Consider the following 26533-nt stretch of genomic DNA (forward strand, 5'->3'; position numbering starts at 1 on the left):
CCTTCAACCACCCTCACTAAAACAGGGTCTCTCCTGTCACTCTCAAACCCTTTTTTTTTCCCTCATGGCATCAATAGTCATATGTGTATTTTAAAAATTTTTTGTCTGAGCTCCCCACTAAAATGTCAGTTTTATTCGCTGTTGTTTCTACCTGCGAACATACAAGACTTCTTGTATGTAAAGATGGTCAAGAAATATTTGATTTTTTTTTTTTTTTTTGCGTAAAGGGGATCTTGTTATTTGTACCTTTTCCTATTCTGCTATCTACTTTAAAAAAGAAACAATATTGGGGTCCAGAGGTTGGGACTCCGCGCTTCCACTGCTGGAGGCTGGGTTCGATCCCTGGTCTGGAGATAAAATCCTGCAAGTCGCGAGGCGCGGCCAAAAAAAACAATATAGAAGTTTATCTGGACACCTTTCTATACCAGAATATAAAGATCTAGCTCCTTCTTTTTAATGACTCCCTAGTTTTCCATTGCATGAAGGTAGCCTCATTTTTTAGTCTCTGATGGTGTGTTTTGCAATGAACGTGTCTTTTTACAAACTTGTTTTATTATTTCCTTAGGATATGTCTCTAGACTGTATGGAAAAAAATGAATTTAGATTTTTGAAATGTGAATTTAATACCTATAAAGGAATTTAGAAGTCACCTGGTCCAATTTATTTTGACAACTGAAGAGAGTTTACACAGCTAAGCTAGTGAAGACCTGCGTCTTGATTCCAGGTCTCCTAATTCTTAGACAACTTTATTATTTTACCTTTTCTGCATAGAATTACAATCCCCCTACAACTGATTTTTGTGCGTGGTGTGAGGTAGGAGTACATTTTCATGTTATTATTAACATTTTACTATGTGGTATGGGAGGCAGCTAAATACCGTAGAATGCATACAATAGCCAGCCCCTCACACTAGAGACTTTCTCCAGTGTTTTCCACCAGAAGAGTTTTAGTTCTTACCTTTAGGCCTATGGTCCATTTTGACTTAATTCTTATTATCTAGCGGGAAGTAAAAGTCAAGGTTCCTTTTTGTGTGTGTGTGCCTGAATATCCAAATAATATAGCACTATCTGTTGAAAAGACTATTCTTTCTCCCTTGAATTTCTTTGACACCTTCATTGAAAATCGACTATATATATGAAGGTTTATTTTTGAGTACCCTATTCTGTTCCATTGATCTTTATGTCTATCTTTACACCAATGTGACACTTTCTTGATTACTGTAGCTTTATAACAATTGTAAAATTGTTATAATAGTTGTTAAAATTAGGTAATGTAAATTTGTTCTTTTTTTTTCCAGAACTGTTTTGGCTATTCTAGATCCTTTGCCCTTCCATTTAAACTTTAGACTCTGCTTGCCGATTCTGGTATCTTGGTTGGGATTGCATTGAATCTACAGTTTAATTTGGACATTGGGGAGACTATCTTAGCCTGATGCCATTGAATGCAGGAATCATATACTGCTAATCAATAACTCTTCTTCTTCTAAATTCTGGGCTCCTAAACCACTAGATAGGTAGTATATACCCTGGGAGAGAATGCAGTGATTAGAGGATGTGAATGGTTGGTCCTTTCTGAGAATAATTTTCCCCATCAAGTAATAAGCCAGCATTTTAGTTGCAGCATCATTTTTTGGTTAGCTTGATTAATATGAGCCTGCCCAGAGCAATAGTTAGTGTCATTCACTCATGCTCTGTTAAATCAGATTCTGAGTTTACAATAATGAAATTTTATGTGATTTCTCCACTTTACTGCTGCCTTGGGGCAAGCATGCATTATCAGATCAAATCCCTCCGCCTTCTGGCCAGCTATTGTTGAAGAACAAAGACAGCTAGTATTCATGAAGACTTCCCAAGCACAGGTCATTTGTACTTATGCTGTGACTCCAAAGTCTTTGTTATAACCACCCTATGATGCCTTTGATAAGTCATTTGAAAAGCAAAATTGGCCATTTGCTAACTTCTCCACTTTTCATAGAGAATTGGATCAAGGTGTCCTGAGTTTAGTCAGTACATTTAAATTTCTATAGGGCTTTGCAGTTTTTACATATACTTTCATGTACGATCCATTTAATTCTTTTTCAAGTAGGAAATATGCTTTCATATGATTCATTTAATTCTATCTCTTCGTGCTTTGCCCCATCAAAATTCATCGATGGTGATTTTTCCTGACCTCTTATTGGCAGGCTAAGTGAGTTTTGAAAAAAGAAGGTAGAAGAGAGATGCAATCCCTATTTTCCATATAGGCAGTTGCTGGTGTCTATCATCCCAGAACTGGTTTAGAGAGACAGCCATGAACCTCTCTTCTTAGTGAAGAGAAGGAAGTTAACATTCCTTGAGAGCATTTATGTGTTGCTTCTAAAATTTAGTGCATCTGTAAATGCCTTTTCATTTTTTGAATCAAATGGAGGGGAAGAGAATGGAAGGATGTGGTGTTAGGATACGTGTACAAAGAATCTTACTGGCAGCCCAGAAAGTGAGGAGAATTAAATTCTCCATTAAAATGTTTGGGAATTAAAATGAAGGAAATTAGTTCTTCAGTCCTAGGGGTGGATGGAAAACAGTAGCTGGGTTGTTGATAGAGGTTACCAATGCTGGACAGGGTATCCTTGCTTTGTACCACAGAGGTGTGTTTATAGTTTCATTTTTTCGTTGATGTAAATGTATGTGAGCCTGGTAGGATGCTGGGAATTGTGGAGCCATGCAAGGATGAGTCAGAGATGGTCCTTGCCTTAATGGGGAAAAATATAACATTTTCAAATGGAAGCATCATTCAGGTATCTCCAGCACTTAACTACAGTTTCTGATAGGTGCTTGATACATGCCGATTTCAACATGGTTTGTTGAAATCATTTGTGTCATAAGGATGGAACAGATAAAGCTCAAGCATGAATGCAGAGATGGAAGGAAGGGTTTTACAGGTAGAGAGAACAGCAAGGGCAAAGACACTGAGAGGAAAACACAGGCTTTGTATAGAAACATACAATGACTGTCTGGTTGCAGTGTGGAAGGCCACAAGGCAAGTCCACTTGGAATCACTGAGACACCTTATTAATTCAATTGATTTGAGAGTGTGTGTATATTTTTAACTCATGCCTAAATCATGCTGACTGAGATGGTGCTATTTCCCTTATATAGAGTAAGCCCAGTTATTGTGGAATTAGATGGAAGATGGGATGGTGGAGGGGTGGGGTTGGGGTGGAAAGAATATTGCAGGAAGAGGTGGGATGAATTGGGAGATTGGGATTGACATATATACACTAATATATATAAAATGGATAGCTAATAAGAACCTGCTGTTAAAAAAAAAAAAGTAACCCCCCCCCCCAAAAAAAGTTGCAGGAAGATAGAAGAAATGGAGAATAAAGGAAATTGATCAAAACTGTCTTTGTTCTTCAAAAGCAAGAATATGCCCAGGCAGGATATTTAAAGGGAAATGCCACAATTTAATATTTTTCATTCTTTAGAAAACTCTAATTTATAATTTAACAAAGTGGCGAAAACAAAAAATCCTCTCTCCTCCACCAAAAACCCTCCTCCTTTGGCTACTCCAGGAAACAGCAGTCACCATCACTTTGGGAACTGGTTAGAAATACCGACTCTCAACTTACCTCAACATAATAAAGGCGATATATGACAAACCCACAGCCAACATCGTTCTCAATGGTGAAAAACTGAAACCATTTCCACTAAGATCAGGAAGAAGAAAAAGTTGCCCACTCTCACCACTATTATTCAACATACTTCTGGAAGTTTTAGCCACAGCAATCAGAGAAGAAAAAGAAATGAATCCAAATCAGAAAAGAAGTAAAGCTGTCACTGTTTGCAGATGACATGATACTATACATAGAGAATCCTAAAGCTGCTACCAGAAAACTACTAGAGCTAATCAATGAATTTGGTAAAGTAGCAGGATACAAAATTAATGCACAGAAATCTCTTGCATTCCTATACACTAATGATGAAAAATCTGAAAGAGAAATTAAGGAAACTCTCCCATTTACCATTGCAACAAAAAGAATAAAATACCTGGGAATAAACCTACCAAAGGAGACAAAAGACCTGTATGCAGAAAACTATAAGACACTGACGGAAGAAATTAAAGATGATACAAACAGATGTTCTTGGATTGGAAGAATCAACATTGTGAAAATGACTAAAGTACCCAAAGCAATCTACAGATTCAATGCAATCCCTATCAAACTACCAATGGCATTTTTCACAGAGCTAGAACAAAAAAATTTCACAATTTGTTTGGAAACACAAAGACCCCAAATAGCCAAAGCAATTTTTTTTGTTTTTTGCAGTACGCGGGCCTCTCACTGTTGTAGCCTCTCCCGTTGCGGAGCACAGGCTCCGGACGCGCGCAGGCTCAGCAGCCATGGCTCACGGGCCTAGCCGCTCCGCGGCATGTGGGATCCTCCTGGACCAGGGCACAAACCCATGTCCCCTGCATTAGCAGGCAGACTCTCAACCACTGCGCCACCAGGGAAGCCCAGCTAAAGCAATCTTGAGGAAGAAAAATGGAGCTGGAGGAATCAGGCTCCCAGACTTCAGACTATACTACAAAGCTACAGTAATCGAGACAGTATGGTACTGGTACGCAAACAGAAATGTAGATCAATGGAACAGGATAGAAAGCCCAGAGATAAACCCACACACATATGGTCACCTTATTTTTTATAAAGGAGGCAAGAATATACAGTGGAGAAAAGACATCCTCTTCAATAAGTGGTGCTAGGAAAACTGGAAAGCACATGTAAAAGAATGAAATTAGGGGCTACCCTGGTGGTGCAGTGGTTGAGAATCTGCCTGCCAATGCAGGGGACACGGGTTCGAGCCCTGGTCTGGGAAGATCCCACATGCCACGGAGCAACTAGGCCCGTGAGCCACAACTACTGAGCCTGCGCATCTGGAGCCTGTGCTCCGCAACAAGAGAGGCCGCGATAGTGAGAGGCCCACGCACCGTGATGAAGAGTGGCCCCCACTTGCTGCAACTAGAGAAAGCCCTTGCACAGAAACAAAGACCCAACACAGCCAAAAATAAATAATAAAAATAAAAGGAATTCCCTTAAAAAAAAAAAAGAATGAAATTAGAACACTTCCTAACACCATACACAAAAATAAACTCCAAATGGATTAAAGACCTAAATGTAAGGCCCGACACTATAAAACTCTTAGAGGAAAACATAGGCAGAACACTCTATGACATAAATCACAGCAGGGAGGGGGCTTCCCTGGTGGCGCAGTGGTTGAGAGCACTACGGTGGTTGAGATTCACAGCAGAATCCTTCCTGACCCACCTCCTAGAGAAATTGAAATAAAAATAAACAAATGGGACCTAATGAAACTTAAAAGCTTTTTTTTTTTTTTTTGGAGAAAATAATTTTTATTATCATTTTTTTCTTTTACAAATACACCGAAGAGTCATGCAATGCTGTCAGCATTGGACGCAATCCTGGGCCACAAGTCTGCACATTCCTTTGCAACTGGTCCTGTGATGACAGAACCTTTCATCTCGCCTTTATTGTTTACTATGACCCCTGCGTTATCTTCAAAATAAAGAAACACACCATCTATTCTCTGGTATGACTTTCGTTGTCGAATTACCACTGCTGGATGTACCTTCTTTCTGAGCTCTGGTTTGCCTTTCTTGACTGTGGCCATCACCACGTTACCCACACCAACAGCAGGAAGTCTATTCAGTCGTCCCTTGATCCCCTTCACAGAGATGATATACAGATTTTTGGCTCCTGTGTTGTCAGCACAGTTGGTCATGGCTCCAACTGGAAGACCCAAGGAAATCCAGAATTTCGCACCAGAGGACCCACCACGTCCTCACTTCGACATCTTGAACGCTGGAAAGGGACAAAAAGGAAGTAGGTATAAAGGACACTGAGATCTCAACTCCAACGCCCCGCCCAATCTGGTCACGTCGAAACTTAAAAGCTTTTGCACAGCAAAGGAAACCATGAACAAGACGAAAAGACAACCCTCAGAATGGGAGAAAATATTTGCAAATGAAGCAACTGACAAAGGATTAACCTCCAAAATATATAAGCAGCTCATGCAGCTCAATATCAAAAAAATAAACAACCCAATCCAAACATGGGCAGAAGACCTAAATAGATATTTCTCTAAAGAAGATATACAGATTGCCAACAAACACATGAAAGAATGCTCAACATCACTAATCATTAGAGCAATGCAAGTCAAAACTACAATGAGTTATCACCTCACACCAGTCAGAATGGCCATCATCAAAAATTTACAAACAATAAATGCTGGAGAGGGTATGGAAAAAAGAGAACCCTCTTGCACTGTTGGTGCGAATGTAAATTGATACAGCCACTATGGAGAACAGTATGGAGGTTCCTTCAAAAACTAAAAATAGAACTATCATACGACTCAGCAATCCCACTACTGGGCATATACCCTGAGAAAACCATAATTCAAAAAGAGTCATGTACCACAATGTTCATTGTAGCTCTATTTACAATAGCCAGGACATGGAAACAACCTAAATGCCCATGGACAGGTGAATGGATAAAGAAGATGTGGGGCTTCCCTGGTGGCGCAGTGGTTGAGAGTCCGCCTGCCGATGTAGGAGACACGGGTTCGTGCCCTGGTCCGGGAAGATCTCACATGCCGCGGAGCAGCTGGGCCCGTAAGCCATGGCCACTGAGCCTGCGCGTCTGGAGCCTGTGCTCTGCAACGGGAGAGGCCACAACAGTGGGAAGCCCGCATACCACAAAAAAAAAGAAGATGTGGCACATATATACAATGGAATATTACTCATCCATAAAAAGAAATGAAATCGAGTTATTTGTAGTGAGGCGGATGGACCTAGGGTCTGTCATACAGAGTGAAGTAAGTCAGAAAGAGAAAAACAAATACCGTATGCTAACACATATATATGGAATCTAAAAAAAAAAAAAGGTTCTGAAGAACCTAGGGGCAGGACAGGAATAAAGACACAGACTAGAGAATGGACTTGAGGACATGGGAAGGGGGAAGGGTATGCTGGGACGAAGTGAGAGAGTGGCATGGACATGTATACACTACCAAATGTAAAACAGATAGCTAGTGGGATGCAGCCGCATAGCACAGGGAGATCAGCTCGGTGCATGGGGATATATGTATATGTATAGCTGATTCAGTTTGTTATAAAGCAGAAACTAACACACTATTGTAAAGCAATTATACTCCAATAAAGATTAAAAAAATACAGCAGGAAAAAAAAAAGAAATACCGACTCTCAGACCCCAGTCTGGACCCACCAGATCAAAATGTTCATTTAACACGATGGCCAGGTGATTACTCGCACATTTCAGTCTGACAAGGCCTGCTCTAACCTACTGTATTGTAGAGCCAATATTTTGCTGAAAAAAAATTCTAGCTGCTGCCGCTGTTCCCAGCCTCTTTCACCAGATGGCAGTAGCCCGTTCACTTCCTCCCAGCCCCAGTGTTTCAGGCCGGTGTTAAGCTCCAGGTTACAGCTCCGGGCTCTTGCGGAAGATCCAAATAGGCAGGGAGACGCCGAGGGAAGGGGCGGACGCTGTGGGCGGGACCGGACCTGCCCAATGGGTTCCTCCGGGTGGGGGGCGGGGCCCTATTTCAGCTGCTCCTCCGAACGCAGGCGCAGTGCGCCTCCCTGGTTCAGTATGTGGCGAGTTCCCCGTCTGCTCTGCGTGTACGTTCCAAGGAAGAGCAAGCTCACGGGACCTTTGAACAGGCCTGCCGCCTTCATGTCCACTCTGCTCATCAATCAGCCCCAGTATGCTTGGCTGAAGGAGCTGGGGCTCCGCGAGGACAACGAGGGCGTGTATAATGGAAGCTGGGGAGGCCGGGGAGAGGTATGCGGGTGTCCCGGGCAATCTCTGCGGCCTCACTTCGCCCCGGGAGGCCGGACACGCACTGCCCAGCTCGAGTCCCCACGGACGCTGTCGGCGGTTGTACTGGGTGGGAAGTTTTGAAGTCCACAGTAAAAGTTTCCTCACGTAGAATGTCTTAAAAATACCGTTAGATTTTAGGTCCCGTGTGTTATGGAGAATCGAGTTCATTTTGGAGCTGGTTGGGGTTGAAGTTCCCCCGCATACTTGAAACCGTGCCGGCAGAGTTCGGCACTCTAGTGAGAACTGCCACACGCTTAGCGGTGGAAATTATCGGAATTTTGTGCTTGACTGTGGCTCCTCACATGTGAGGTGCGCCACAGGTACTGTTTTACAGTATAGTTTTGTCTTGTCTTTTCTGAAATCCTTTGGAATGCAAGCTCGGACTTGCTGAAATCCTATCATGTTTTCATTGGGCTCTGAGCTTCCTTGAGGGCTGGGTTTTCAGCGTTTCTCTATTTCCAGAGCCTGACACCGTGCTTGACACCCAGTTAATGTTCAATAAAATGTTTTATAGAGTAGTATGGAAAGGTTAGGTTATTATCACCTAGATTTTTTTGAGAGCTGCATACAAAAGAAGGCTTTTATAAGAAAATGTTATGTAACATTCTGATAGTTTGTTGAATGAACCTGCTTTGTTAGAGGAAACACATCTTTTAGTTATCTGTGACTGTAGGAGATGCAGGCGGTTTTAATTGTTCCCCAAATCCCCCCTCCCCCATTGGTGGTTTCAGCCTTTTTTTCCTGTGGTATCCAATCATTAGATTCATGGATAAATACCCTCTCCTGAAAGCCTTTTTTAAAGCTACACCTGGGGTCTTTCTTTATAATTGACCTCTCCAGTTTGTGTGGACACAGGCCTTTCCCATGGTTGTCTAGCTTTGGCCATTTCACCCCTTACCAGAGGGTGGGCAGAGTAAGGGAGAGAGGGAATAAGTTAAACTTGTAACTTTGCTCTGTTGTTAATGGAAATAGAGGCAAAATAATGGATTACATTTAGGCTTTTGTTTAAATACCTAGTATTTAGAATGGTGAAGGTGGGTTTTGCAGAAAAGGTTGTTCTGAATGTTCAGGTCAGAAATGAAAGCTCTGTAGAGTCGCTTATTTGTAACAAGTTAGTGTAAAGGTTCTGAATTTGAATATTGTGTCTTAGCCTCTTTTTTCCCCTTTTTTTCTTCCCCCATTTGATCTGCTCCCCCAGTTTGGGATTACATTTTCTATTTATGGTGGTCGTCTTTTTGTTTTAAGGTTATCACCACCTATTGTCCTGCTAACAATGAGCCGATAGCGAGAGTCCGACAGGTAAGTGGGTTTGTTTTTTTTTTAAATGCAGAATGCCCACTGGGAGTTTGTGCCAGTGATGACGAGCAATACAACTTTTCAAAGTCAAAGAATAATGTTTCTTTTTAATGTAACATTTAAGAATATCTGAGGGAGACTGTCGATGGGGGTGTGTGTGCCCCAGAAAAGGTGAACCCTAGAGAGGACTCGGGAGGGGGTCCATTGAAGGCCATGCTTCTGGATCACCTGGGTACTTTTGTTAGAATGAATGTTTTGACCTCTTGAATCTGGGTTGGAGCCTGAGGTTCTGAATTTCTAATACACGTCAGGTATTGCTCACAGATGAGGCTCCTGGACCTCGCTTTGAGAAGCAAGGTTTTAAAAAGCACAGATTCTGACTTACTGAATTCCAGCAAGTTTTTGGAAGTGTAGGCTGTGAAAATCATTTTAAACCACAAATCTTAGGGTCAACCAGAGATTTTACAATTCTTTTCCAAAAATCTGTGTTCTTAGAAGATCATCACTGCCCTTTCCTTTACCCTTTGTCTCCCTCCAAATCTTTATTTAGGCCAGCATGGCTGACTATGAAGAAACTGTAAAGAAAGCAAGAGAAGCATGGAGAATCTGGGCGGATGTAAGTATGGAGGCCATGGCACGATTACCTACTGTAATGACGGTGAGATAAGAGACATCTGATGAGCAGGCCAGTGCCCCCTTGCTGAAACAGGAGCTCCTGGGGGCTGCAACTATCTCCTCTGCCTTCAGTAATTTGGTGATTTTAAAGGGAATAGAACTCTACTAATGTAGCATAAATTTGATCTATGAACACTTTACTCTCCAACTGAAGTTACTTGAATTTATAATTAAGCAAAGAGAAAGGAATATCTATCCTAAAAATACCTGTATGCTCCTTCTCCCTGCCAGTTTTTTCGGGAGTGAGGGTATCTTAGCAATAGGTCGACATTCCTGGCTCAAATGGCAGTGGTGGCAGTGGCCCCTCTTACCGGGCCTAGGCTCCAGTTCCTCAACAGTCTGATGAGGCTTTGAGGCCGGTTCTGCCTTCTTTGTCTGTCTCCACCAGGAGTTCTGTGAGCTGGTGTAGGGATTTTGACTGGAGCTGGGCCGGGCCACAGTGAGCTATCACTAGATAAGGGCCTAGGTCTGGAGGAGGGGAGAGTAAAGAACTGGCCTAGTCTGGATCTCTCAGGCCTCCCTCACCTCCCCCACCCTGAATATCCCTTTTGGTCTTCAGCTGAAGGCCCGAAGCAGCAGGAATATCCGGTCGGTTAACCCAGCTCTGCCCCTGGGTATTTTACTTCACCTTAGTGTGCTTTGTCTTGTAAAAAGGGGAGACCAGGTGTGCTTACCTCTTGAGTTATTGTGAGGGTTAAATGAATTAATCATTTAAAGTGCTTGCAGATAGGGGCAAACCTCCGTACCCGTGAGCTTGATTTCTAGAACCATGTGCTGCTGGGTTTGTGACTGCTGAGCCTCAGTGGTTTTTTGTTTTTCTCCTGAATCTGTGATTGCTGTGGGGAGTTGGGGAAGGGCAGACTCTCCAGGAGAGCCCTGGGTTGGATGCAGGGTTATTGTCAGCCAAGAGACCACCTCTGTGCAAAGTAGGAAGAACATCTCTTTAATTCTGGCTAAGTTATGCTCAGAGTTCCATTATATACAATCAAAAATATCCTTCAACAAAGAAAATACCACTTCCAGAAGTAAGCAGTGTGCTGAGTAAAGTTCGCCTTAGCAGGTTAGAGAATTGTGACCAAAGCTGTGTCAAATTATTTTAAGTCAGCCGGTTCCACCTCTGCGGGCCTCACATCTGCAGATACGGAGTGCTGACTGTTCTCAGCCACTCTAAGTAAGGGATTTGAGCATCCGCAAGTTTTGGAATCCGTGGGGGTCCTGGAACCAATCTCCTGTGGATACTGAAGGACAATTGTACTTTTTTTTTTTTAATAGACTTTATATTTTAGAGCAGTTTTAGGGTGAAACTATAGGGGAGGAAAATTTTTTATTCTCTGCTAGGTTCTTTGGCTGTTCTAATAATTAAATCAGCATACAGCAGATTGACAGGAGAAAAACAAATTTTAATTTTGCGTGAGGGGGAGACACAAAGATATGAGACCCAAAGGCAGTTAGGCAGTTGAGGCTTATATACCATCCTGATCTAAGGAAAGGGGTGGGGGCCCTGGGGCTTCAAAGAAGAGGAGGACAAATCTCAGGAACGTGAGAAGAGCAAGTGTTTGGTAACAAATATTTTCCCTCATGCAGATAAGTCAGATATAAAAAGTTACCTCTGGCGATGGCTCCTGGTATAGGTCCACTTTCTAAGTTCTTGTAGGCGGTTAAGGAGGTGTTGGAAATCTTTTCCGAGTCTACTGTGCTTTGACTGCCTTTAGCTCAAAATAATGCCAAAGAACATGCCAGACGGGCCCATTGTGGGGTGGCTTGAACCCCTTCAACGGAAGGATGATCAGTAAGTGTAGAGTTCCTTACTCTCCATCACTTCTGCAAGTTTCCTGTATTAATACCCTGCATTAGTGTGGTACGTGTTAATTGGTGAGCCAATATAGACACATTAGTATTAACAAGTCCATAATTCACATTAGGATTCACTCTTTGCATGTACTATTTTGAATGCTAGTGAAACTTTTGACCAGAAACTTCCATTATATGTGTGTCTTTACCCACAGTAAATACAATCTTGTTTGAAAAAAGATTTGTGTGAATTCAGGGTCTTTTCTTTCCCTGAACTGGCTTTTAGGTTAGTCTTGGCTTTGCCCGAGGGGGTGGCAGCTGGCATTGTGATTCTTTCTTTAAAATCGTGCTGTACTTTGTTGTTGTTGCTACTTTTTGAATTCAGGTTCTTACTTGGTGCCTGCCCTTTACTCAACTGGGCCAGCCTCTGCACCTAACATTCTTACTATTTCTGCTTTTACTTGTTAGACCTCTCAGTAGAGTCGGGGTGCGAAGTGGGAACGGGTGGCTTTCCTGGGTGATGGTAAAATCAGTTGGGAATCCCACTTGTTAGAATCTGAGTTAAGCAATTGAGTCCAAAGTTTAGGGAAGAAGCAGAGCCTTTCCTAACTGTGCCTCTGGACTCCTGCCATCAGGGCTGCTGGTTCTCAAACAAGAACAGACCAAAGCTTGATCCCCTCCTGGTATATACACTTTTCCTCTTGGATGCTCACTCACGTGGGGCTACTTCTGCTTGGTCCTGACCTTTCTGGATGGCCTTGCCTGTGAGGACAAACCACGGTTTCGTTTAGTTCATTTGTGTTAAACCTGGAATTTTTCAAAGGGAACTTTGTCTCCTTTTTCCTTAAAAAAAAAAAAAAAGTATGAAAAAGTAGTTATAAAAACATTTCTTTCTCTTAGCTAAAACTAACCACAGGGAACCTGGTTGGAACTTCTCACTCTTGCTTTCTTTCATGAGCTGTTTAGTCTGAATGCCACCTGTTTCTGCCTCTCTCCATCCGCTGTGTGTGTCGTCATTTTCTCCATTTCTGGTGAGGAAGTGCCAGAGATGACAGGAACTGTGAATGGGGCTCCTCTAGCTGAATAAAAGGATACCAGATACTTGGTAACTCTTTAACATGGGTGGGTGTCTTTGTAGTACTTCCCCAGGGGCTCAGCTGATACTTCCTCGGTGGTCATAGTTGTCTCCTATGGCTGCCTTTGACGCTCATTCTAAATCTAACTTCACGGTGAGGTGTGTAGGGACAAGGGCTCTCGTTTGCCATCTCAGGAGGGTCTGAGGTTATTGATGCCCCATCACGCTGGGACTGATCAAGCCCACACGGGGAATATGGCTGTATTCCTGGTTTCCCGCTCCCGCCTCACATCCCTCACCTCACACCTAACCCTGCCTTTCTTCTCATCTCTTGCTGCTCCTACTAATCATCTTGGAAGCTGGAGGAAAAAGAAAAAAAAAGCCAGGTTTGAGTGGTCTGGGATGGAATGTAGTTTAAAGCGTGGGTGGTGGTTCTAATATGTAGCCAGGGTTGAGACTTGATCAATTACCAAGCCTTAAACACTTTGAATTATATTTCTCTCTATTGCTATTTTTGTGGTCCAGACAGCCACCATCTCTTGTCTGGCCTCATTTCCTGCCTGAGTCTTTTCTCCCTCCAATCCATTTTCTATACCACATTTAGAGTGGTATTTTAAAAAGCACTGTGATTTTTCTCCCCACCATATAAAACCCTCTAGTGATTTCCCCACTGCTCTTTGGATCCTTTACATAGTCCTTGGCAGTGTGGCCCCTACATTCCTCTCCTACCTCTTTGAAGTCTTTATAGTTTTCCAGAATCACCGTGTTCTCTTGTCTTGTAGCCTTTGCGTATGTTATGCTCCCTGTCCCCCATACTTTCTCTGCCTCTTCAGCTGGTGAACACCAGTCATGCTTTAGGTCTTAGGTCTCAACTCTAAACTTATCCTTTTTTTTTTTTTTGCGGTACACGGGCCTCTTACTGTTGTGGCCTCTCCTGTTGCGGAGCACAGGCTCCAGACGTGCAGGCTCAGCGGCCATGGCTCACGGGCCCAGCCACTCCGTGGCATGTGGGATCTTCCCGGACCGGGGCACGAACCCGCGTCCCCTGCATCGGCAGGCAGACTCTCAACCACTGCGCCACCAGGGAAGCCCTCTAAACTTCTTTAAAAAGCCTCCTTCTTCCCCACCTCCTTGCCCGCAAGTAATGCTAGGCTAACACTCATAGGTGGTCCAGTTGTGCAGTCTAGCTCCATCACGGTGCTTACCACATGAAATTGTAATCTCCTGTTTTGTTTCTACCACCCTCACTCGACCATTGGCTCTAGGGGGCATGAATCGTAGCTGACTTGTTTCCCTAGTATCCCGGGGGTTAGCACAATATCTGGCACATAGAACGTGTGCAGTAAGTGGTGGTCGAAAGACTGATAGAATAAATGTGCTTAGAATAGCTATGTGTACTGAGTTGGCCATTCTGAGTTGAAATTAACCAATTTGCTAAGTTTATAAATGTGTGGGCTAAATTCGATCAAAACATTATTAAACCCATTCCATGCCTTAGAAAATACAAAGGATCTGTGCTACTTCATTTAATGTTATAATTTTTGTTTACTGTTTCTGAAAGTGTGCAGGTATCGTAAAAATGGCAAATATCCACATACAAAATGTGGAGAATGAAAGTCTCTTATGATTCCATTTCCCAGAAATTACAACTGTTAATATCTTTTATATTCCTTCAAACTTAATGCATATGGTAAGTAAACTTTTGCTTATCTTGCTATTTTTATGGCTTTTAAAAGTTTTTCCTTATAAATCTATTCTTAGAGAGTGTCAAGCATTCCATTTTATGGCTATTCCATAATAAACCAATCATATACCGATGGACATTTAGCTGGTTTCTGTTTTCTCTACTGGAAACAGCACTGCAGTAAATGCTGTTGTACCTCTACTTTTGCACACTTATGTGTATACTCAATTTCCAAAAGTAGAACTGCCTATTCAAAGCAGGGGACATTTTAAATGTTAATAGCATACCAAGCTACCCTTGAGAAAAGCTATACTAAGACATTTGGGGTACATCTGGGAAGGAGAGAGAGCGAAGAAGAGCCCTGAGCTCACAGTCAAGCTCTGGGAGGCCTCTCTGTGAGGAGGGCATGGGGGGACTGGCAGCAGCCTGGGGGGATGGGAATGGTCCTGTTAGTTGCCTTTCAAGGGAGAGGTGGAATAAATCAGGAAGAGCTGGAAGGGAGAGAAGGGGTGACATCGTAGGTGGCGAAAGTATGTCTCCATTCATGCATCACATCTCAAACTTAATATGGCCCAACCTGTACTCCACCTCCAAAAGAAAATCCTGATGCTTCTTCTGAGTTATCTTCATCCCTGTAATTCTACTTCCATCTACCCAGCTATTCAAGCCAGAGACCTGGGAGTCATCCTTAGTGCTTTCATTTCCCATACCTGTTCCATTAGTGTGTTCTGTCCATTCTACTTCCAAAATAGATTCTGAATCCACTTTTTGTCTCCCCTGCTTCTATCTTAAGGCTCAGTCACCAGTATATTTTGCCTAGGCTAGTAGAACATGTTCTTAGTTGGTCTCCCTGCTTCTACTCTTTTCCCCTCCAACTTATTCTACACCCATCAAGGCACTGATCTTAGAAAAGTTCAAGCGAATCATCTTATTCTGCCTCTTAAAAACCATTAAAGACTTCCCATTGCACCTGGAGTAAAATTCAGACTCCTTAAAGCTCCTTCTAGCTGTAGGCGTAGTGTCCTCCTCAGTCAGCCCCTCATATATGATAGGCTTTTATTTTCCATGGGTCTCTTACACGTTTTTCTTTTTCTTGGGAAGAATATTCCTATGGTTGACTTTTCCCAACCTTAGGTTTCAGCTTAAGTCTCACCTTGGAGATTTGGGTTGACAGCCCTTTAGGTAAAGTAATGTACCGTTTATCCTCCAAGCCTGCTGTTTTCTCTGTCTTAGAACCCTCTTTATTTCCTTGGTCTTTATAGCCCTTGTGGCACTTCGTAATTATTTGTTGCCTCCCCCCGCCTGTTATTAGTACCATGACTGCTGCTAGATAATAATTATTAGCTCCATGAGTGCCTCACTTATTTTAGCCCCGGTGCCTAGTACTGCTGTTGTCACATAGTATGTAGGTGCTTAGAAGTATTTGGTGAGTGAGTGGTACTATTTGAATGGATTATGGAATACCAGCTTTGTAAGTAAGCTGAATTTAGGGTCTGGGCATGCAGTCAGTTTGACCCATATGAAAATACCTCTGGGAATCATAAAGGGTTACAGGTATGTAAGGCATTCTGAGCTTTCTGGAGCCATCCCCAAAAGTTGTGTTCAATCTGAATTTCTCTATGTACTTAGCACAGTCCTTGCCTCACCAAGAACGTATCATCTGGATATTTTTTTGGTCTGTGGTATGGGTTTTGGCGCCTGCCATGTCACAGTCTTGATGGGGTCAAAACAGTTGTCTTTGATGTGCTTGTACTTTGTTCTCTTATTGCACATTTATCTAATACTTACTGTGTTATAGACACAAGCTTACACTTTGAATCAGACACTAAAATTCCACTGTTTTCTTAGATTCCTGCTCCAAAGCGAGGAGAAGTAGTGAGACAGATTGGTGATGCCTTGCGGGAGAAGATCCAAGTACTAGGAAGCTTGGTAAAGTATTTTTGTAGTAAATATACAATCCTTCGAGTGAGGAATAAGGCTGTCGTGTCCTCCTGTGTATAAGATTGTGATTTTTAAGAAGAGTAATTAATATATTTCAAAAATCTTTTCTTTAGAGGGAAGATTAACAAGATGGACAGGAAAAAGTGAAGACAATTCTTGGGTTTTAAAATTCTTCAGAAAAATAAGAACACACTTGATGAAGTTTATGAGCATCACAAAACAAACAAAATATGTTTTGATTTCCCCACCATAAATTTAATCTTTAAAGTATGAATTCTCTTGGAAAAATACGGCTTGGTCTTTTGTATTTTTAGGTGTCTTTGGAGATGGGGAAGATCTTAGTGGAAGGTGTGGGAGAAGTTCAAGAGTACGTGGATATTTGTGATTATGCTGTTGGCTTATCTCGGATGATTGGGGGACCCATCCTGCCTTCTGAAAGTAAGCAATGAAGTCAGTTCAGCTAAGAGATTTTTTATTTTATTTTATTTATTTTTAAGAGTTTCATACTCTAATACAGAGAGCTCCAAAAATTTCTCTGGCTGTGAACAGTTTGCAAAAAAGGAATTTCAGGTAATACATAGATATGATAATAACTTTAATCTCTTTACTAAGAAAGGCAAATTAAAACAGACGAAGACATCAGATTAAAATGCTTAAACTTTAAAAAAAATTTTTTTAAATTGGCAAGTCCATGGGTGAGACAGACACTCTTTTATGGGGACTTTTGGCAATGTGGATCACCAGTCTGTCTGGGGAACAATTTGGAAAAATATCTATCCAAAGAGCCTTAAATACTTAATACCAGTTTCCAGAATCTAATTGAAGTAAATAATCTGAAATGTGACTGAGGTTCATGTGTGAAGATGTTCATTGTCCTATTCATAGGAAACGTTAGAAATGGCCTACATGTCAAATCATATGACAAAAGTTGAGTAAATAATTTTGGTAGTCTATTAGCAGGCATTAAAAAAATCATGAAGTTTGCTTTCCCCAACCCCAAATTTTATAGGAAAGTTGTATTTACTTATTTTTGAATTATTTTTATTTTTTTGAAGAGGTAATATATTCATATCACAAAATTAAAAAGGAATAAAAGGGTAAAGGATGAAAAGTTTTTGTCCTCCCCACGGGATACTCCATAGTATTTCCATGGAACTATCGAATGTTTCTGGTTTCTTGTGTATCTTTTTAGAGCTTTTATTCACGTGCAGGCAAATACATGTCTTTTAGGAACATAAACGTTAGCAAACTGTATGTTCTGTTCTCTACTTTTTTACTACTTAATGTGTCTTAGAAATTGTTTCATATTATTCCAATAAGGTACTTCCTTCATCTTTTTTATATGGTTATCTGTTTGTTGTAAGGATGGCCAGTTCCTAAAAGATGGATATTTAGGGTATTTTCAGTCTTTGGTTGTTAAACTGTGCTGCGGGGACCAACCTTGTACTTAATGATGAGAACAAGGAAAAGTACCAGGGTGGAAGTCTGCCAAAGTAGTCACGGCAGAATTATTGATGGTTGTTATTGTCTTCTTTATATTTTTCTATATTTTCCAAAGTTTCCACAATGGGAATTGTGTTACATTTATAATCAGGAAAAGAAATTTTTTAAAAAATTGTGTTTTCCTGGGCTTCCCTGGTGGTGTAGTGGTTGAGAGTCCACCTGCCGATGCAGGGGACACGGGATCGTGCCCCGGTCCGGGAAGATCCCACATGCTGCGGAGTGACTGGGCCCGTGAGCCACGGCCTCTGAGCCTGTGTATCCGGAGCCTGTGCTCCGCAGTGGGAGAGGCCACAACGGTGAGAGGCCTGCGTACCGGGAAAAAAAAAAATCGTATTTTCCTATATTTTCTTAGAATATCGGGCAAATTCCCTGCTTGTAGGAAGTTAGGGGATTCTTTTCAAATGTACAGTTACTGTCTTTAATTAGATACATCATAGCGATTGCCTTTAGCCATTAGTAACTGTGTTAACTTCAGCACTGCTGGAGGGCACAGTGTGAGGGGGAGAGACGGGTGGAGAGGGAACCTTGGGTAGGGACTTTTCATGGAGTTTGGACTTTACCCTGAGGGTAGCTGCAGTACTGATCCAGACACCAAAGTGTGGCAAGCTATGGAGGGATGTTATAAGAGCTCCCCTGGCCTACTTGAGGGGAGGATAAAGACGGGAGGGGCAGAGAAGAGGAGGCAGGCCCTGCAGGAAGAGGCCCTGTGAGGCTGTACCAGCACATCATCTCCAGGGAGATTAGGGTTCCTAGACTAAGGAAGGGCCTGGGAATGAGGTGCAGCAAGTGGTGGGTTCCCTGTTTTTGCTAGCAGCGTGAGCGTGGCCAGAAAGGTGGATGGCTGGGAGCGTGACCTTACTAGTGCTTTTAACCAGGTTTTGTGAACCTTCACACTCCTTGCTCTGCTGCTTCACTGCTCCAGCTGCCTTTGATTAAAATAAGGCCCTTGTGGGATTATGGTGTCTTTAAAGTTTGTCTATAAAATGCAAATGGTTCAATTTGTATTTTCAGTTTTCCTGTATGTATGTAAAGCTTTATTTGTGCACTTCATTCGTTCAGCATTTTTATAATTATTATAACTTTTTTCCCTGTACATGAGCCACTTTGTTTTGAATTTAGAGAGGTTAGCTGAGGGCTTCATCAGAACATCAAGAACACGGCCCTGAGAGTCATGACTCCTGTGTTGTGGTCATGCCCTGCCCTTGGCAATCACATCACCTAGAACACGTCTCATCTACTCTCTGAAGTTTCCTTGTCTCCCAGATGGGACTGAAACTGCCCTGATCTACACCGAGTTCCTATGAGCAGAGGCGTAATGGATATCCTCATGGTTTATAAGATAATGTGGTAGTAATAACAGCTTTTGTTGTATGCTCATTAATGTACCAACATCCCACAGCTGTGTAAAGTGAGCCACTGCAAGGCATCTGGAGTCGCCACCTGGTGTGGTGCACCTTTGTTCTGAAAATGAAAGATTGCAGACTTTGTTCTTATTACCTTGACAGGCATGAAATTAACATGCTTAAGCATGTTGCATGCTTTCCCTCTCCTCAGGACCTGGCCATGCGCTCATTGAACAGTGGAATCCTGTAGGCCTGGTTGGAATCATAACTGCATTCAACTTCCCTGTGGCGGTGTATGGCTGGAACAACGCCATCGCCATGATCTGTGGGAATGCCTGCCTTTGGTAAGAACGGCTCATTTTCTTATCCAGTAGTTAGATAGTAAAATTAGCTATTTTCAAGTACTACTGAAAGTATTGCAAATGTATTGAAATGTTTTCTACTACTCTTTCAAGTAACATAGCTAAGTCACACCTGGTAGCTGTGAAATGCTGATTTTTAATTATTACAAATTTTACCATTGGTAAAATTTATTTTTTTTGACCTTTTTTTTGACACAGCCTTGTCCCCTGTTCCTTCCAGTTATTTCCACCCCAAGCAGGTGTACTGTAATTCAATTCTGACACTATCTGTACTCAGTGTCAGGCTCCACCTGTTTAAGGGCTCAGTCTTCCACAATACTGCCCCTACTTAAGATGCAAGCTGCAGATGTTCCCAGTCCCCGGGACATCTGTAGTTCTGACCAGCCATCTACAAATCTGGAGGTTCCTGTGAACCATTGGTTTCAGTAATTCATTAGAATGGCCTACAAAACTCAAGAGAGCGCAATATTTAATGATTGCAGTTTTATTTTAAAGGATACATATAGGGCATGGTCTAGAAGGGTCCCAGACTCAGAGCTTCCCTGCTCTCTCCCTGTGAGGGGAGGACACGTCGCCTTCCCAACCAGGAGGCTCCACTGAGCTTTGGAGTCCAGAATTTTTATGCGGGTTTTAGTACGTTGGCATGACTGAGTAAATCATTGTACATGTGATTGAACTTTAGTCTTCACCCCTCCTCCCCTCCCCATGGTTGATCTTTCTGGTGAACAGTGACCAGCACCCATCCTGATGCTATCTTGGGGGCGGGCCCACTAGTCACCTAATTAGCATAACAAAGACACTTCTCGGGAAATTCCAAGGGGTGTTGATAACAGGGTATGCCAGAAAACTGGGAGTGAAAACCAGATAGTCTTTATTATACTATACTAACAAACAGAAAACTAAGTGAACAAATAGGAGGGAAAAAAATAACTTGTGATACGTCACAACCTTCTTTTAAAAATTCGATTCTTTTTTTTAACTCAATAAAATTTGATAGTGAATTCCCAAGTGATTCTGAGGCACTTGGCCATATTCCCATTGATGCATTAAATGTTACATCGCTATAAAATATGTGATAGTAAAAATTAGCTGGGACAATGTCAGTATTTATAGATGACAAAACGGTTGCTTGTTTTTAGCTTTCCTGTTCAATGGAGGAACTTAGATGGGAAAACCAGGAGAATTGTCTTTGCTCCTTTTCTGTCTGTCCCGCTAATATGTACTGATCTTAGTGTTGTTTTCAGTTAAAGGTATTCAAAGACTATGAAAGCAAGGGCATAGTTGGGAGGATTAATGATCTGGCACCATGTTTCCAAAGGCTAGTTGTATAGTCTTCCTCAGCCCTCTGAGCCTTCCAGTGAAAGTTCATGTTGATTGATTTTCTGTTTTACTCAGTTTCCTTAATTGGCAGAGGTTAATGTAACAGTTCCTGTGATCAGTGCAGCAGGCAGGTTCAGAATTGCTTGGTGCCATTTTTCTATTTATAAAAGTTTTATAGTTCCTTTGGTTCCAGAGGCACCAAGCTGAAGGATAGATTTCTCATTTAGTTACTAGGCTTAGTTGCTTAATTGGAGAGAACTTTTTCTCACAAAGACTTCTGCTTGAAAATAAAAGGTATTTATGATTTCCACCAAATTAAACTGCCTTTTTTTTGTTTTGTTTTTTTACCCTTATAAGGAAAGGAGCTCCAACAACTTCCCTCATTAGTGTAGCTGTCACAAAGTAAGTATGTATGACTGTATTCTTTCTGGGTATGGAAGAATCTTAAAAGGGTGATTGATAGGCACTGAATTTTTAATATGACATGAAAGTGTCATATTTATTTTAGCATGGAGTTTGGATAAACTCTTTCTTCTTTGGTTGTAATAACATTTTTGTATCGTTAGGCCGTTTACAGAGCTTTTTCAGAGCCATACATTTAAGTCTTGGGAAACATGCCAGATACTGATATAAATGTTGAACTTGAACTCTTTTTTTTTTTTTTTTTTTTTGCGGTACATGGGCCTCTCACTGTTGTGGCCTCTCCCGCTGCGGAGCACAGGCTCCGGATGCGCAGGCCCAGCGTCCGTGGCTCACGGGCCCAGCCGCTCTGCGGCATGTGGGATCTTCCCGGACCGGGGCATGAACCCGTGTCCCCTGCATCGGCAGGCGGACTCTCAACCACTGCGCCACCAGGGAAGCCTGAACTTGAACTCTTAAAACATTTTTTTTTTTTGTCACTTGCAAAATAAAAACAAATCCAGTAGAGAGGAAATAGTCTTGCAATTTAGGGGCTTTATGCTACAACTGTTCAGCATGTTAATGGTCTTGATTTCTACTCACCTGATACTTTTACTGCTTTTGTTTAATAGACAGCAAAGCAGAAAGAAAGGGTTATTATATTATTCCACTGATTCTTCTGACACTATGTAAAATGTATTTCATCTTTCGGTTAAAAAAATTACTGTTTTATTTATTCCTATTTGGAAACATGACAACTCTGATTAGGTCATAAAATCAGTGTTACTAATTTATCATTCCAGAATTTAGAGAATGTATAGAAGAGAGTGCCTTCCCATGTAGGGTGACGGTGGGCCCTTGATGTTCCATCCTTTGTGTGGTCTACATTCTCTGATTTAAAGAATTGCTGGTAGAGAGTTTGTGATGGATTCTGTACATAAGAGGGTCCTTAATGTTGGAAGGTCATTTTAGGAACACTGGCTTAGGAAGTGAAAAGTCGGCTAAAAAAAGAGTAGCGTGTATTAAGTGTTTACTTGAAAGGAATATGTGATATTGAGAAAACAATATCTTTCAAGGCAATGTTGTTCAAATTAAATATTAAGAACACTGACATACAAAGCACATAAAAATGATGAGATTCCCCAGGCAATTTTTAAAAATAATCCTTGGGCTTCCCTGGTGGCGCAGTGGTTGAGAGTCCGCCTGCCAGTGCAGGGGACACGGGTTCATGCCCCGGTCCGGGAAGATCCCACATGCCGCGGAGCGGCTGGGCCCGTGAGCCATGGCCACTGAGCCTGCACGTCCAGAGCCTGTGCTCCGCAATGGGAGAGGCCACAACAGTGAGAGGCCTGCGTACCGCAAAAAAAAAATATGCAAAAAAATAATCCTTGGGTTTCCCTGGTGGCGCAGTGGTTGAGAGTCCGCCTGCCGATGCAGGGGACACAGGTTCGTGCCCCGGTCCGGGAAGATCCCACATGCCACGGAGCGGCTGGGCTCGTGAGCCATGGCCGCTGAGCCTGCGCGTCTGGAGCCTGTGCTCCGCAACGGGAGAGGCCACAACAGTGAGAGGCCCGCGTACAGAAAAAAAAAAAAAAAAAAAGTTAAAAAAAAAAAAATAATCCTTAAGAAAAAAAAATTAATGTGGACATAGTGAACTGACTTGCCAATTGTTATTAGTAGCTAGTTAAATAATATTAATTTTGATATTCGTTCTAAGTTATTTTTGCCTTGTGCTTTTAAATATTTGCTTTATTAAACCTTTGAAGGATTTGAGGTGTTCATAGGAACATGGATGATTTTTTTTAGGTAATTGAGAATATTATCTGATTTTGTAATGTAAGACAAAAAGTAAAATGATGCTAAATTGTGCTGGAATTAACCAAGGGTGCTGCAACGTCCACTGGGAGTTTTTAAAATTCAGCTAATATTCAGACTCATAAAATGACCACATATTGTACCTCTATATGTTCAGAAGGATATAGGACAGGAACATAGTTTGCTAGGAGGATAGCATCAGGTATTCCTCTTGATTCAGTGTCTTTGTAGCAGTTTATTCAGGGCAAAGGAGATGAGATCTATACTGGACAGGTGTGGAGGTTGCCCTGGCTTAAAAGCCTAATGCCCCACAGGAGCTAAAATGTCTTGTAAAAATTCTATCCACGTGGCTTTCAACCACCCACCAGGGACATACAGTTATAGGAGTCACTGCGCTCAGAGAAGGGCAAAAGGATGAGGTTTCCAGTTGTAGTTCTCAGGTCGTTATTCCAGTTTAGATTGAGTTGACCAGTCAGGGGTCATCTTTACCATGAGCCATATTGTCTAGGTAGCATTGTTGATACTCTGGCATTTATCAGGTAACTTGAGGAGCAAAACTAAAGAGTTAACCCAAGGTCAGATTCTCATGCATTAGGGGAAGAGGTTTTGGTTAACCTTTACCCACAGGCCAAAGCAAAATACCTGCCCTTCAGGAGCAGTCAGCTACTTGTACAGATAGTAGATACACCCTGAGTCCCTGGAGAGAATTGCACAGCCTGACACCTGCTCTCAGACATGACAACTGCAGTATGTGGTCCTTGATTGGGTGGAGGAAAGAAAACTGCTGTAAAGGACATTTTTGGGGACAATTGGAGAGTTTACTTCGGTATGACAATGGTATCTTTTTTATGGAAGTGGGTACAGAATTTGGATCCTTTTGAAATTTAAGTTAAGCAAATTAGAAAGTAGCCAGTAGCTTGGGATGATTGATCGAAAGAACTTTTGCTCTATTTAGGCCCATGCTCCTCAGGAAGCTCAAAATCAATGAAAGAACCCTGTTCCAGAGAAATCAGAATTACTGGAGCCATTTTTTACAACTTAAAATCAGATTTAAGTAGCATTGAACTGTGTTTCTCATTTTGACTCTAACAGCCTAAGTTGTAAGCAGACTAATTGAGAAAAAGCTGTGCTTGTCCACCTTACTTTAGCCTGGAGGGCACAATTTCCTGACTAAGAGGTTGGCGCGAAGCCAGTGGAAACTAGTCCTGAACTTCTCTGGGGTTCTGCAGGCAGGTCCAGTGCCTTCTGCTCTGTCTTCTCAGCATACTGTCTAGATTCGGCGAACCTCTTTCCCTTTTCACCCTTTACCACTTCTCTGGCTGGCTCTGCTTGGGAGAGATGCGTCAAAACCTCTCATTTGCTAATAGGAGCTATCTTTCATTTTCTTCATCTTTGTGGGTTTTATTCCATATTTCCCTTTTTATTTCTTTAACATCATTTTAGTGGATTTGTGGTGAGAAGCCAAAACAAGCCCTGCAATCAGGCTACCATCTTGAACCAGATATGTCTTCATAGTTTGGCAGAAAATACTGGAGAACAGTGATCACTTGAACTTCCTGACCAGTGCTTTAGGTGTTTTGTTTATTTCGCATGTCTTCTTTTTTTTTTTTTTTTTGCGGTACGCGGGCCTCTCACTGTTGTGGCCTCTCCCGTTGCGAAGCACAGGCTCCGGATGCGCAGGCTCAGCGACCATGGCTCACGGGCCCAGCCGCTCCGCGGCATGTGGGATCTTCCCAGACTGGGGCACGAACCCGTGTCCCATGCATCGGCAGGCGGACTCCCAACCACTGCGCCACCAGGGAAGCCCAAGAGTCCTGCTTTTTAAGTGTTTGAAAACCTCATTTGTAGTATGTGAGGAGAAATCTAGGCCTAGATATTTGAGGGATGGGAGAGAAAGTTGAAAAAAGAAAGTAGTCACGTAGTTGGAATTTATTGTCATTTTTCAAAAAATGGTAAGAAATTAAATCACTCCCTTCCTTAGTAATTGCTTTTTTCCCCTAGGATAATAGCCAAGGTTCTGGAGGACAACAAGCTGCCTGGTGCGATTTGTTCCTTGACTTGTGGTGGAGCGGATATTGGGTAGGTCAATAGTAGGCCCGGAGTGTCTTTCTGCTGAAGGGCTTGGGTTGATCAACTAGAATCATCTTTACTAGAATTTCGAAACTCGGTATAGCTCAGGAGGTGAGTGGGTTTTGGAATCATTATTGTTATGGATCTCATTGGGCTTTACTTCATTACTGTGTAGCGTCTGTTGGAGGATGAGCGAGAACTGTCTTTTTCATTGCCCAGGGCTACTACTGTAAGGTGTTTATATCCTAAAATAACACCCTGCCGTACCACTGTGCAGCCCATGGCTTCCTAACGCTTGATTTATCAACGTGCTCACTTACAAAGCAAAGCTGTGGAATTGTGCTCTGGTTTCTCACTCCCCACCAAGGACCTAGCCTCTTCTCTGGGTTCTTCAGCTGACCAAAAAAGGGAACCCTGGAGACACAGCTGCTAATTTATTGTTTTTTAAAAATCATCATGTAATTCACATACCATAAAGCTCTCTCCTTAAAAATGTACAATTCAGTGGTTTTTAGAATAGTAAGTCACAGTGTTGTGCAACCATCCCCATTACCTTATTCCAGACATTTTTGTTACCCCCAAAGGGACCTGGTACCCATTAGCAGTCATTTCCCCCTCCCCTTCCCCTGGCAGCCCCTCATTGACTTCACGCCTGTTGGTTTGCCTCTTCGGGGTGCTTCAGGTAAATGGAATCATGCGGCCTTTATATCCGGCTGCTTTCACTTGGCAGAATGTCATAGCATCTTTTCAGCTGGATCGGACTGTACTGTCTCTGAACCATGGTGAAGCTGGTTCTAGTAGCCTTGACTTTGATTAGATGGCGTTTCATAGGAGTCAGGTCTTAGAACCCTTACAGGTGTGATGAGCATGTTAGTCCCCCTCTAGCACTTTGACCGCACTATTGTACTTCATGGGCAGTCTCAAAAAGATGTAATACATGACTCCTTTTTTTTAGATAAGTGAGAAAATTTTAGAAATTTTATTTAGAAAATACAACTCCCACATAAAGAGTGCATAGTGAAGTGTTATCTAAATTGTCATTTAAAACAAATAGTCTATCCTTTGACCTGCTCTTTTCTTGTACTTTGGGCCTGCAGTCCTTCACATTGGCCTTGGAATAGCTCGGATAATAACAATAATGTGTGCAGAAGGGCTTTACACAGCAACCCCCTTGAGTGTCAGTGCTCACATGTGCTGGGCTGACCTGGGAAGCCCACATGCACTGTCTGATCACACAGTTCCAGCCCTGCATTGGTCTGATGCTGTGGCTGCCTTGCTTGGCCCACACCAAGCCCTTTGAAGCCCTGCACTATGAGCAAGAAGGTTCAGATCAGTAGTGTCTGGTCTGCATTCCTTAGAAACTGGAAA

General features: G+C 42.2%; 2 protein-coding genes across 3 annotated transcripts in view; one reads left to right on the plus strand and one right to left on the minus strand.

Moving 5' to 3' along the window:
- Positions 1-5355: 5355 nt before the first annotated feature.
- Positions 5356-5905, minus strand: LOC101279666 (60S ribosomal protein L23-like). The gene has a single exon (XM_049707279.1). The coding sequence runs from the start codon at positions 5772-5774 to the stop codon at positions 5424-5426; it is 351 nt and encodes a 116-aa protein (XP_049563236.1). The 5' UTR covers positions 5775-5905; the 3' UTR covers positions 5356-5423.
- A 1724-nt stretch (positions 5906-7629) lies between these two features.
- ALDH7A1 (aldehyde dehydrogenase 7 family member A1) overlaps positions 7630-26533 on the plus strand; it is a 39196-nt gene continuing 20292 nt past the window's right edge. For both annotated transcript variants that reach the window (XR_004476862.2, XM_004279856.4), the window contains exons 1-8: positions 7630-7852; positions 9137-9190; positions 9738-9803; positions 16261-16341; positions 16668-16791; positions 19411-19543; positions 21239-21283; positions 25097-25174. Coding sequence is in view for 1 of the 2 variants with exons in the window: in XM_004279856.4 (XP_004279904.2) it covers positions 7661-7852; positions 9137-9190; positions 9738-9803; positions 16261-16341; positions 16668-16791; positions 19411-19543; positions 21239-21283; positions 25097-25174 (773 nt within the window). In the remaining variant the exon portion in view is untranslated. The remainder of the gene's footprint in view (positions 7853-9136; positions 9191-9737; positions 9804-16260; positions 16342-16667; positions 16792-19410; positions 19544-21238; positions 21284-25096; positions 25175-26533) is intronic.

Source organism: Orcinus orca, chromosome 3 (assembly GCF_937001465.1).
Source record: "Orcinus orca chromosome 3, mOrcOrc1.1, whole genome shotgun sequence".
Classification (NCBI taxonomy): domain Eukaryota; kingdom Metazoa; phylum Chordata; class Mammalia; order Artiodactyla; family Delphinidae; genus Orcinus; species Orcinus orca.

Coding starts and splice junctions, on each gene's coding strand:
- LOC101279666 (XM_049707279.1), bottom strand. CDS start 5,774: ATGACCAACTGTGCTGACAACACAGGAGCCAAAAATCTGTATATCATC.